Source organism: Malus sylvestris, chromosome 10 (assembly GCF_916048215.2).
Source record: "Malus sylvestris chromosome 10, drMalSylv7.2, whole genome shotgun sequence".
In the NCBI taxonomy this organism is placed as follows: Eukaryota; Viridiplantae; Streptophyta; class Magnoliopsida; order Rosales; family Rosaceae; genus Malus; species Malus sylvestris.
In genome coordinates, this window is record NC_062269.1 from 7,973,016 (window position 1) to 7,986,540 (window position 13,525).

General features: G+C 39.7%; 1 protein-coding gene and 1 long non-coding RNA gene across 3 annotated transcripts; both read left to right on the top strand.

Annotated features, from left to right (window-relative positions):
• Positions 1-435: 435 nt before the first annotated feature.
• LOC126584952 (arginine decarboxylase-like) lies at positions 436-3,466 on the top strand. The gene has a single exon (XM_050249329.1). It carries the CDS (start codon positions 1,010-1,012, stop codon positions 3,200-3,202), a length of 2,193 nt encoding a protein of 730 aa, XP_050105286.1. The 5' UTR covers positions 436-1,009; the 3' UTR covers positions 3,203-3,466.
• A 3,489-nt stretch (positions 3,467-6,955) lies between these two features.
• LOC126584959 (uncharacterized) lies at positions 6,956-8,635 on the top strand. Of its 2 annotated transcripts, none has more exons than XR_007610205.1 (2): positions 6,956-7,556; positions 7,757-8,635. It is a non-coding gene; the product is annotated as an uncharacterized LOC126584959 (long non-coding RNA). The 2 variants fall into 2 exon arrangements; XR_007610206.1 differs by having other exon boundaries at positions 6,956-7,298.
• The last annotated feature ends 4,890 nt before the right edge of the window (positions 8,636-13,525 follow it).

Consider the following 13,525-nt stretch of genomic DNA (forward strand, 5'->3'; position numbering starts at 1 on the left):
GCCTCCGTAAGAAACTTCGCGCCACTTTCCTGCTCAAAGTACCGCACTCCTCTCCCTCTCGCGGCGATATTTTAAAACCCATCCCATTTTATCGCCACAGAATAAGTTGGAACCAGGAGAATCCTCGGGAGTCGCTCCGCCCCAAAGAGTGGGTCCCAGTCCACGCCTCAGTGGCCACGCGGCAACTCGACGCTGTCGCCGATGTGTGGCTACGACAGCCCCACCCACAAATAATCGTCAAAAAGGAATCTATATCTCACGAGAAAGCCAGCTGAACCACGAAAGAAAAAAAACATTAAAGTAAAAGATATTCATTGGTCTATTGATAAAAAAAAGAAGAAGACATTCATTGGCCGAGGCCCAAATCAAAAGGCGGGTCCCACCGGCCCAACCCTAATCCCTTCGATTCCCTCCCTATATAAACACCCCCGGCCTCCCATGCAATTCTTGCCACTTCCTCCTCCTTTTCATTTCAGGATTCTTGACAATCTCCGAGGAAAAGAATAGGATCCTTTTTCTTTTTATTTATTATTTTTCTAATTTTCCCAGCAGTTTTCCCGGCCTTTCCCGGAAAATAAAATTTCCCAAATTTAGGGTGCCAGTTACCGTTTTCCATTTTTCTCAGGTGACAAACAACCCACAAGAGCCCATCCCCTCATCCTTATCCTGTCACATGCACTGCATGGTTGCGTCTGATTTCGGTGCTTAAAAACCTGTTTTCTGGGCCGCACAATTTCCACCGCTGTTATTACGAAACGTTTCTCTTTCTCTCTCCTGAGGCTCCGGCGTGGGGATTTCGGATCCGACTGAAGGGGTTTCTGGATTCCTGACCCGTTTCCGTACACCCCTTTACTGCTCCGTTTGCGGGGGTAGCCGGGGCTCCGGCCTCGGCGGGTTCTAAAGCCCCCATTCACTACAAACTCACAATTTAACGATTCAAACCCTAACCCCTAAATTTCTCTAATTCTTAATTTCATTTTTTGATTGATTAATCGTCGCGGAAGAAGAGATGCCGGCCCTGGCTTGTTGCGTGGACGCTGCTGTGGCGCCTCCCGGCCACCTCTTCGCCGGGGATAGCTCTCTTCCCGCGTCGCCGTTCTCAGGCGTACCTCCGGCGACCATCACCACCACCCCCGCCGCCGACAATTCCCATTGGTCCCCGTCCCTCTCATCCGACCTCTACCGAATCGACGCCTGGGGTGGGCCCTACTTCACCGTCAATTCCTCCGGCAACGTTGCCGTCCGTCCTCACGGGAGGGCGACTCTGCCGCACCAGGAGATCGATCTGCTGAAGATCGTGAAGAAGGTTTCGGATCTGAAACCGGACTGTGGGCTCGGGTTGCAGCTACCGCTCATTGTTCGCCTGCCCGATGTGCTCAAGAACCGGCTCGAGTCGCTCCAGGGCGCCTTCGATCTGGCGATCCGGTCCCACGACTACGGCTCCCACTACCAGGGCGTGTACCCGGTGAAATGCAACCAGGACCGGTTCGTCGTGGAGGACATTGTCAAGTTCGGATCGCCGTTCCGCTTCGGACTGGAAGCCGGGTCGAAGCCGGAGCTCCTCTTGGCCATGAGCTGCTTATGCAAAGGTAACCCCGATGCCCTTCTCATCTGCAACGGATTCAAAGACTTGGAATACATTTCTCTGGCGCTGTTCGCTCGCAAGCTCGCCTTGAACACCGTGATTGTTCTCGAGCAAGAGGAGGAGCTCGATTTGGTCGTTGATTTGAGCCAGAAGCTCGGCGTTCGACCTGTGATTGGCGTCCGCGCTAAGCTCAAGACCAAGCATTCGGGCCATTTTGGTTCGACGTCCGGCGAGAAGGGGAAGTTTGGACTCACCACCACTCAGATTTTACGCGTTGTGAAGAAGCTTGATAAGCTGGGTATGCTTGATTGCTTTCAGTTGTTGCATTTTCATATCGGGTCTCAGATCCCGTCGACGGCTCTGCTCGCTGATGGCGTATCCGAGGCGGCACAGATCTACTGCGAATTGGTCCGCCTCGGTGCCCACATGAAGGTCATAGACATTGGAGGCGGTCTGGGTATTGATTATGATGGTTCCAAATCGAGTAACTCGGATATTTCGGTCAGCTACAGCCTTGAAGAGTATGCCTCCGCTGTTGTCCAAGCAGTTCGGAACGTTTGCGAACGGAGGTCCGTGAAGCACCCGGTGATTTGCAGCGAAAGCGGCCGAGCCCTGGTGTCCCATCACTCGGTTCTGATATTTGAGGCTGTTTCTTCCAGTGCTTGTGACGATGCTCCTCCCATGTCCCCCTATGAGCTTCAGTACTTCATCGAGGGGCTGACGGAGGAAGCTCGTGCCGATTACCTGAACCTCTCCGCTGCGGCAATCAGAGGTGAGTACGAGGCTTGTTTGACATACGCTGATGTGTTGAAGCAACGGTGTGTTGAACAATTCAAAGAAGGCTCTGTTGGTATTGAGCAATTAGCCACCGTTGATGGACTCTGTGATATGGTTTCGAAAGCAATCGGAGCATTTGACCCTGTCCGCACATACCATGTGAATCTCTCGGTTTTCACTTCAATTCCAGACTTCTGGGGTATTGGGCAGATGTTTCCGATTGTCCCGATTCACCGTCTCGACCAGCGGCCGGCGATGAGGGGAGTATTGTCAGACTTGACCTGTGACAGTGATGGGAAGATCGACAAGTTCATTGGTGGCGAGTCTAGCTTGCCGCTGCATGAGCTGGAAGGCAATGGTGGGAATAATGGCGGTGGGCAAAAGTACTATTTAGGGATGTTCTTGGGCGGGGCTTATCAGGAGGCTCTCGGAGGAGTCCACAACCTCTTCGGTGGCCCGAGCATTGTTCGGGTCTCACAGAGCGACGGTCCCCACAGCTTTGCAGTGACGCGGGCTGTGCCAGGGCCGTCGTGTGGGGACGTCCTGCGGGTGATGCAGCATGAGCCCGAGCTCATGTTTGAGACGCTGAAGCACCGCGCGGAGGAGTGCGGGCAGGGGGATGATGGGGGCATGGCGAGTGCGGCTGTGGCCACCAGCCTCGTCCAGTCCTTCCACAACATGCCGTATCTGGTGACAGCTTCTTCTTGTAGCATGAGTGCAATGAATAACCATGGGTTCTACTATTGCAGCGAAGATGATTACGACGACGTTGTTTCGGATTCGACGGGGACTGCTGCTTCTGCTGGCGAGGAGGAACAGTGGTCTTATTGCTGTGCTTAAGAAGTCTCAAACATCCCTTTAGTTTGGTGTCGGTGTGTCTGCCCGGGCCGTCTGTTTTTTAAATTTAGTTTTAATCTTTTTGTTTTGGTTTTAATCCTTCATGGAGAGCAAGGGATGTGTTAAGGTGATAGAGAGAGAGTCCTTCGTAATTTGTGGCAAAAAAGTTGGGGGAATTGGGAGCCGAATCCGCCCTTTTGTAAATTCAGGGCCTTATTCCCCTCTTCCTATGTCTTCTTAGTAGTCAAATATTTTTGCTTTTTAAGATATTATTGTCTTCCAACCAAATCTTAATTTTTGCCTTTTGTTCCTCCTTTGCATGGTACTCATGATGTTCTCGATTGCTTTCTTTCTTTGCATGTTAGGTCAGTTAACCACAACAGTGTTCTCGAATTTGTTGTCCTTAAATTTGATTTCTTTCGTTAGTTTAGAAGGCTTCGCAATTAGATATGACAAATCAATTTATTGAATTGTTAAAATCCGTTAAATTTGATATCAAATCAAATAGGTTTTAATGGTTATCCATTAACGATCCAATTGGTTGATCTGCCACTTCTACTCACAATTATGCCTTGATTAAAATTAAATTTGGGATCCTGGGGGGAGGGACTTTGTGGGCGATTTGGTTTGGGTATTGTTTTAAGTGGTACTACGTTTTCTTTCCAAAGCTAGTGATGATGTTCTTTTGATTGCCTTTTTTTCTTTATTCAAAATTGCATCCTTTTTTTCTTTATTCAAATTTGCATTCTTATATATATATATATATACAAAAATCACATGTTCTAATTAAATTTCTTTCATTCTTTAATATATTAGGTCAGTCACAAATTGATTATCCTGTAAATTAGAATAATTTAGAACAATGTGAAATTAGTTTGGTTTGGGTAGTGTTGACGTGTTTGATAAAGAAAAATGAAATGGAATGGGGTCAGTGTGTTTAGAAAGGGCAAGGATTGTCTGCCCTCCACTTTCGGTGTTGTCCTGTTTGTGTGGTCACGGTTAAACCACGTCAACATTTTATATTACTATTCATTTTTGTCTTATTATATCTATAAAAAAAATAATATAAAATGTTGACATGGCTTAACCGTGATCACACAAAACAGAAGAGCACTGGAAGGGCACCGAAAGTGGAGGGTAGTCAATCCTTGTCCGTTTAGAAAGGGGTTGGACAAGGAGATTCTGAGATAATGGGTAGTTGTGGGGCTGCTGTGTGTTTAGTTTCCGTCTTTTTTGGGTGCCCGCCAATCATTTTGCTTGCTTCTGCCTTAAATTGGAGAACATGGAACATAATCACCGTCAATGTGATCTTTTTGACATTACTTTATTAGATGAAAACTTCTTGTGAAAATGAACCCATTTTATGTAAAGCCTTCTTCATCAAATTAATTTTTTTTTTTTTAATAATGAATGAATAATGGTTGTTTTAAGGGTTGGGTTCAATTTGGAAATCGAACCGAAACCCTTATCTAGAAAATCAAACTGAAAATTTTAGTTTGAGAAAATTAAATAACGAAATTGAATCAAAATTTTCGGGATCCTGAAATTTGATTTAGGAGAAATAAAGGTCTGGTGGCGGTGCAAGGATGGTTTCGATCGCAAACTGGAGTGGACGGAGTGGTGGTGGCTGGTCGCCCTTTTAGAACGAGAGGAAAGGAGTCTTCTATTCAAAACAATGGTTGACAAATAATCTCAACCAATCTGACGACTAGTATATTTAGATTATAGACATATTAATAACAAAACTTAAATATACAAATATATATGTTTATATTTGGTTTGGATTGGTATTACTGAAAATACGACCATGAGGTCCTGTACCGAATTATTGGAATTTTTCAGTATCTAATTTTCAGGATTTTCTGTTTCGTTTTATTAGGTAATCGTTTCTAGTTTTTTCGAGTCTGAATTTGGGTACAAAAATTCCAGCCCTAGTTGTTTTATTCAAATTCAATATACACATCCTATAGAAATTGTGATTACTTCCATGACCACAATTTTGTGGGCTTGTCGCATAGGCTTGTAGCATCAAGTCTCGAGACATTTTGTGGTCAAGATTGGCTGTGACACATGTTATATGCAAAGACTAGTGGTTGTGAGTCTTGTGGCTTGTGAGGCACGAAAACTACAAATGCAAGTTGGAAACTTGGAAACTCAGCAACTATATAATGTAAGACTAGTTAAATCCTGCGCTCGAAGTTTTGTGTTTGATTTCTCCCTCCTATTACATCTCTCGTAACCAACAAAAAAATACGAAACAAGTATAGATGGCGATTTGAAATGGAGTAGGATAAGAGAGCTAGTGATGTGAGTGAGTGATTGCAGAATTTTAATTATCATCAATTAGTAACGAAAATGAGTGCCTCATACATGTTAGGGACAATTAAAACTAGGCCAAATTTTTTTTCTTGGTCCCTATGGTGACATGACACTTTTAATGTGACCCTTGTGGTGAAAAAGTTATTAATTAAACTCTCGTGGCCTGTTAGCAATTGAGGTCCAAATCCAAACTTCCGTTAGTGTTCCGTTAAATAAACTCATTTGACTGTCACGTGGATGAGTCAAATTCATCATTTCAATCCAAATTACATCCTATTTCATACCATATATGTGTGTTCTTTCTGAGTGAGTTATGACATACACTTGTTTCTTTTGTGAGTTGGCATTTGATTCCAATGTACAAAGCAAATTGAAACAAAAGGGAGATAATTTACATTAACCATTCATGAAAGAAAAAATAACTTCATAATTTCTTATACCATAATGTATTTTGCACACTTAGCATATATCCAACCCCCCCCCCCAAAAAAAAAAAAGAAAAAGACAAGTATCTCTTCCACAATATATTGTGGTTCATCATAACAAAAGGTCATTTTTAACTTCATCATTTCTTATACCATAATGTATTTTGCACATTTAGCATATATCCAACAAACCCCCCCCCACCCAAAAAAAAAGACAAAAGTATGTCTTCCACAATATATTGTGGTTCATCATAACAAAAAAAGTCATTAAAAATGTTTTCCACAAAATAAACAAATAATCTGGTTTTTCACAAAACATAATCAATTCCCTTCGCTTTATCATTTTTTTTTTTGCAAGGTATTGTGCTAACAAGGCTCACTACGAGGGTTTAATTAACAACTTTTTCATCACGAGGGTCACATTGAAAGTGTCGTGTCACCACAGGGACCACGGTGAAGGGTTGGAGATGCTTGTGTGAAACCTACCGATACATTTGTGTCTTGTACCTGAGATTGATATTCTGTTTTCTTTTTTTTCCTAGTCAATTAGTATCGATATTCCGTTGATGGTGGTTTGAAACGGGACTTTGGGGATGGAATATGCATAATGCAGCGTGGAACTAAGTGCAGAAGATCCTTGATGATATTTTGTACCCTCTAAGCGATCTTCTATAGATCTCTTTGTCTGTTGGTTCCCTCGATTATGATCTCGCTAAATTTTTTAATGTCGCTCGATTGATCCCTGCAGGTTTGCTTGGAGCGATTTTCCACAAATTTTGGTAATTTGTTGAGAAGCATATTACCAACCACATTGGAAATAAGAATACTTGGGTTTATTAGCATGTTAGTGTGATTTTTAAATTAAGAAACTGTTTCCTATCAGATTAATTTAATGGAAAGGAATCTAAACAAACAAGATACAACAAGAAAAAGCTCATCATCAGCTCTGAAGAAGAACCAAAGATAGATTCTTGAGCTGGTACTTCCTAGCATGACGAATTATTTTCGCAGAGAATTAGTCTTTTACTGTTGTAGGCATGAACTGCTTTCGTTTATTTCGAATTTTCTTGTCGATGGATACGTGATTTGATCTATAAGATTGTGATAGTTTTCTGAGAAGAGATTGCGATTTATGTTATGTAGTTGCATTTGCTGATTTGCTTAATGGAGAAGTATGAACTCAAATAATTTGACAGCAGATTCGCTTTCACTTGCTGTTTTGATGCCACGAGATGGAACACAAGATAATACAACAGATTGGGGATAGAAAGACTAAAGCGCAAGCAAGCAATACTAACGTACGTGGACCTGGAAGAACATCTGTGGGGAGAATATAAAACTGTGGGATTAGCAAGGTACATGTTCAAGAAAGGAATGGTGCAGTAGATGCAATTTCCTTTTTGTTAATTTGATTGTTACTTCGGACCACTAGGCATCGAGTCTTGTTTTCATGGTGTTTCGTAACTTTGGTATGCAATTATTTGTGGTACCGATGCTTTGGTAGCCTTACACCTTGAATAGGAATAAGGACTACTTCCACAGTGAACCAGTGTCGTGACATAAAGTTTTGGCTAACCTTTCTGACTTGGATGTCTTTTATCTGCAATGATGAGGTACAAAGAATTCGCCCGATTACTAGAGTTCAGAATATATGTAGTAGGAAAACATGCACACGATATTCTTGTCCGCATTCATTTCTAATACATTGCCATAACGTCTATTTAGATGTAAAAACTTGGGTTGTAAGGAATAATATGGCTCGCACTGAACTCGGGTCAGCCTAACTAACATTCGGTTGTGCTGTCTTATGCAGAAGGATGATCGCTTATATATGCAGGTTCATCCATTTACAATGGCAAATTCTATCTACTAAATGAGTGCTTCGTGTTCGTGTTCGTGTTCGTGTTAGGGAACAAAACACGCAGATAAGTAACTGTGCTTAGAACTAATATTTATGCTTTTTCTTTCTTTCTGGAAGGTGGATGAAGGATTGTAGATGCTGGTATAACAATAAGTGACTTCAGCGAAAACAACCGATGCATGCCCTCATACTTTGTAGGGGGATTTGATATTCTGTTCATGCTGACTCGCACTTGTGGACTAATTTTCATGGAATATACATAATGCAGGCTTTGTGGAACAAAGTGAAGATCCTTCATGATATATAATTTGTGCCGCTCCAATTCACAATCAAAGAATGTGACCGACGCGAACATGTACAGATTACTTGGCAGTCAATTTCCTATGTATCGATCTTGTTGACATTGAAATTATCAAGAATCTCATCAAGATAATTTTGTTTTTGAATGGAAAGGAATCTGAACAGAAAGATAGAACGAACAGTGGCGAATGAGCATATTCAGCTGCTTAGAAGATTCACAGAGAGCGCTGGACCAATCTACTTCTCACATGGCAGAATATAAATAAGGCTTTCTACTGCTGTGGACATAGATGCTTCGCTTGTCAACTTTAATGCATGATCTGATCCACACCTTACTTAGATGGCCTCAAGCGGCAGGGTCAGCTTAAGCACTTGGTGATAAAGTGGCTTTTGTTCTCTCTTCTGGGTGGATTCTACTTTAGTATTACTTTACTTCTTAAAAGCTGTATTGAATCTGCTCGTGTCGATTGGAACATTCACTGATATGTATAATACAAGTGTTGAGAAGATATTACTTTTTTAAAGAACAAAGTTCGGCTCTCCTTAACTGCAAATCACAAACTAACATATATGTTGAAGTGACGTAAAACAATCACAAAGGAAAAAGTTTTTTACACGTGTGAACTGTGATTTATTTGTACAAGATTCCTTTAATGTAAGGAGCTAAGTATTTTCTTTTTTGATCGAGATTGTTGTGTTGGTTAATTATATACTGACTTCTCATTTAAATTTTGATGGAGACTCACGAACTGAATGAATTTGAGTGTTACAAGACATTGCACTAATTAGTAGATTGAGTAGGAAAAATATAAAAAGCAACAAACAGAACCAGAAAAAGAATAAATAAGGTGATCCTCAAAAACAAGATTTTTTAGTGTCCCAGGAACAAAGGCAGAACACCACATGCCATTATATAATTGGAGGGTCTCTTGAAAAAACAAAAACTTCCCTCCAATTGTATAATAACATATGGCGTACCGCCCCGTATTTCAGGCACACTGAAAAATCTCTCCTAAAAGACCAATCTTGGACTTGGTAAAAGAATCAAAGTGGACGGGGATGTGGAGAGCCAAAAGATGGGGCAAATCCTCTTCGTAGCAACTAGCAACTCAACCTGCTTGCTAAGATATTAGCATGATGTGTATTGTCCACAAGCCATGTTCAAGTTGCAATTGGATTTTTGTTATCTGGACTGTTTACTTAGGATCACAAGACAGTGTGTCCAAGTTTTCTTGGCGTTTCTCATGTTTCTTACCCTATTTGATTCAAAGCTCACGATTCGTAGTTATCTTACACCTTCTTGGAAACTGAAGCATTCAGATTGAAGCTTTGATGGCCTTACATCTTAGATAGGATTAGAGATTTACCATGGTGAAACTGAGTCATGATATCTTCAAACGTTTTGGCATAACATTGCCCAACTTGGAAGTTCCTTCCCTTTTTTTCCCTTAGCCGTGCTTTGTGGCGTGGAGCAACAAAGTAACTTATATCGTACTAGCTAGCCCACGGTGAGACGTGTCGTGCCAATGACATAATGCGATGTGGACAAAAATTTATATATGTCTTTAAAATATTGAAACAGGAAACTACGGTCATGGTGTACATGTGCCATGTAAGCCCTTCTCATGAACCAACAGATTTAGAAACAAAAATACTCTTATTAGGAATGAAGAATTATAGTTTTGAATGTCAATAATAATTCTTATAAATAAATAAATAGGTAGTATTTACAAAAGTACTAATCAAAACATCGTAATGTATTATATCCAAGTAATGAAAACTAATAAAAAAACACATGAGTGGATAATATTACCTATTCACAATAATTATAATTGTACCCAACAAATTTTGTGACAATCCGTGACACACCCCGACCGAGATCAAGACATGATGGCCGTCACGTGAGGGTGACGTAGTCATGTGCACAATGCGGAAGCAATAAGGATAAGAAATATATGAATAATTAAAAACCGAAACTACTAGAGTGCACTAGTAAACAGGAAGTGTTAGGAGTAAGTTACAAAAGTAAATACTCCTAATCAGAGCATAGAAAGTCTAGGTGCAGTCCAGTAGGACAAGTACTAATTATACAGTACCATAAGATGTTCTACAATTATTTTATTATGTTAGAACCGCCGAAGTCCTCAAGGCCACCAACAGCAAGCTTACCTAAAACCTGGAGGGGCGCAAAACAGAAAACGTGAGTAGGCAAAAACAAATGTTTTACAAAACCATTTAATTCATCAACATTTCTAACCCCTCGCTGTAAAACATGTATAATTTTTCCCAGAATTAGAATACAAGCATATACATAAATATATATGTAAATATATCAATTAAAATCATGCTTCACATAATCATATTCATATGTATGTCATGTCAAGATATAACAGAGTAAGTAATTTAGGTGAGAATAACTTCATAGAAATATGACATATTAGTCAGAACCCATGTGGTAGTATGTACGGCTGAATTCATAGCTCAAAAGTCAATCTAGCCGGAGTCACTATGATGACCTATACGACACTATACTGCACAAGAGTCGGAACCAAATGAAAAGGTATGTACGAGATGTAATATAATTATGCTCAATACTACTCTCACATTATAGCTGGACGATAAATCGCCAGTCACCTACGAGTCGGAACCATAGTAAAGGTTTGTACGACAAGACTGTGCACATAAATTGGATCAAATATGAGCATATGGTGCGGGAGGTGACATTATAAACAGGCCTGTGCCATATCTCTGGCTAAATCACAATCACCCTAGGTGCAGTTTTATGAGCTCAACGTTATTCAATCACATATCACCCTAGGTGTAGTTTTATGAGCAACGTACCTCGGATACGCCTCCAATGTCTATACTTATGGTTGCAGCTGATAAAATAAATCCCAGTGTCAAAGCAAGTCCACTAATGAGTAAGTCTGATTTTTTTTTTTTTTTTTTAAAAAGGGGACAATTGGTGGCAAGTCCACCCCTTCCGGGGGCCATGAAGACTCACAGAGGCATTTCAGCTTCTCCCTAGCCACAAGTCTAATCTTTTTTAGTCTTAACCATTTTTTTTGTGAAGGATCATTAATTCCTTTTAAATATGCAAGCTTAATGTTAGATAGCTCATGTCCCAAATGTAATTCTAAATTGTTCTTTGAATAACTCAAGATAGTGCTACGAAAAATCACTTGGATAAAATTGGACAAGTTGCATCAACTTTTCTATGGCAAAAGCGTATACTATATTATTTGGACTCAAACATGCCACGGGCAAAAGTAACTCGGTATTCTTCTCAGTAACTCAATAAGTTGCTAGCTTATGAGTCTATGACATCAATGAATAAAAACATAATAATACAAGTTTGTGATAAGATGAGCTTTTCAATTTGATCTCCCTCCACTCAAAAAAAATAAAAATAAAAAATATCATTCATGATAAATTTTAATATGATTCTTGTCACCAAAGAAGGAAACTTGATAAAGCAAAGATTCCTAGCCCCGCACTCTCATTATTTGCATATTTCGGCCGAGTCTGTTGTATTCATAATATTTTGATACTTTTTTTGTAATGCATGTGATGAATCATTTGTGATTTTGAAAAGTTGAACAATTAAATAAAAGTCAATCAAACCTTTACTTTAACTTTTTGAAGTGCCAATAATAGTTCGTATAAATAAATAAATAGATAATATTTACAAAAGTACCTATTCACAATAATTATAATTGTACCCGAAAAATTTTCTTTTAAAACCGTTGCATAATGCCTCTTCATCTAAAATATCTTTTTCAATATAAACAACGAAACAATTGTTCATCCATAAAGCAGCCTTTTGATTATGTAAGTTGTTATTCACATTAGTTGTAGAAAAGACTCATTCTATACTTGTGGTTGTAATTAATAGAATAAATCTCAGTGTCAAAGCAAGTCCACTAACGAGTATGTCTGATCTTTTTTTTCTAAAAAGGAGGACAACTGGTGACAAGCCACTATTATCCAATCCTTCCGAGGGTCGAGAAAACTTACAGAGGCATTTTAGCCTCATCCTGGCCCCAAGTTTGATCTTTATTAGTCTTAACCATTTTTTGTGAAAGATCATTAATTCCTTTTAAATATGCAAGCTTAATGTTAGAGCTCATGTCCCAAATGTAATTCTAAATTGCTCTTTGAATAACTCAAGATAGTGCTACGAAAAATCACTTGGATAAAATTGGACAAGTTGCATCAACTTTTCTATGTCAAAAGCGTATACTATATTATTTGAGCTCAAACATAGCACGCACAAAAGTAACTCGGTATTCTTCTCAGTAACTCAATAAGTTGCTTGCTTATGAGTCTACGACATCAATGAATGGAAACACAATAATGCAAGTTTGTGATAAGATGAGCTTTTCGATTTGATCTCTCTCCACTAAAAAAAAAATATTATCCATTGTAAATTTTAATATGATTCTTGTCACCAAAGAAAGAAGCTTCATAAAGCAAAGATTCCCAGCCCCGCACTCTCATCATCGCATATTTCGACCGAGTCTATTGTATTCACAATATCTTGATACTTCTTTTGTAATGCATGTGATGAATCATTTGTGATTCAAAAAGTTGAGCAATTAAATAAAAGTCAATCACCTTTACTTTAACTTTTTGTTCAAAACCTAACGCTGCTTTACATCTGACTTCATCATCATTCAAAGAATTTGGGCACCCTAATACATTTCCCTTACTACTATTATAGGAAAAACAGGCTAGTCTGCTGGTAAACCCATCCAGATTTGAATGTTTTTGCTAGTCCATAAAACAATTTGAGACCCAGCCACTAGAGGAAACGTAGATGGATGCACCATGCAAATGCATGTGTTGGTTGTTGTGAAGCAAATTAAGGCCATTTAAGTAAGTAGGTGAAAAGGAAGTCGGTTAGTAAGGTTGACAAAAGTACCGGGACGCGATGCAACTAAGCAAGGAAAACCCTAGCATGCAAAAATATATAACAACTGCAAGCCGTCGCATTTGTATGGATATTTCCAAACTTTAAATTGCATCCCATCAAAGAGAAACTAAGACCATGGATTTTTTATGGTATCTCGAAATATAAAATACTCCAAGTGTTTTAACTGTTAAATTTTTGTTTAAAACTACAAAATAAAACTTAACTATTAAAACACTAGAGAGTATCCATGGTCCTGAGCACCCTATAATTTTTCAAGCAGGGTAAGTTCCTTGGAGGTTTGATTTAATATCTTCTTCTCTTTTTGGTTTGGGTACGTAATTAACTTATTAATCATATAACAAATGCAAGTAAGTAAACCCTAGCAAACACATATAACAATTGCAAGCACATGCATTGATCTATGCGGATCTCTCTAAAACTCACATGCATCACGTCACTAACACCAATCGATACAAATGGTGGTTCGGGCATCCTCTCCCAGGTGT

Coding starts and splice junctions, on each gene's coding strand:
- LOC126584952 (XM_050249329.1), top strand. CDS start 1,010: ATGCCGGCCCTGGCTTGTTGCGTGGACGCTGCTGTGGCGCCTCCCGGC.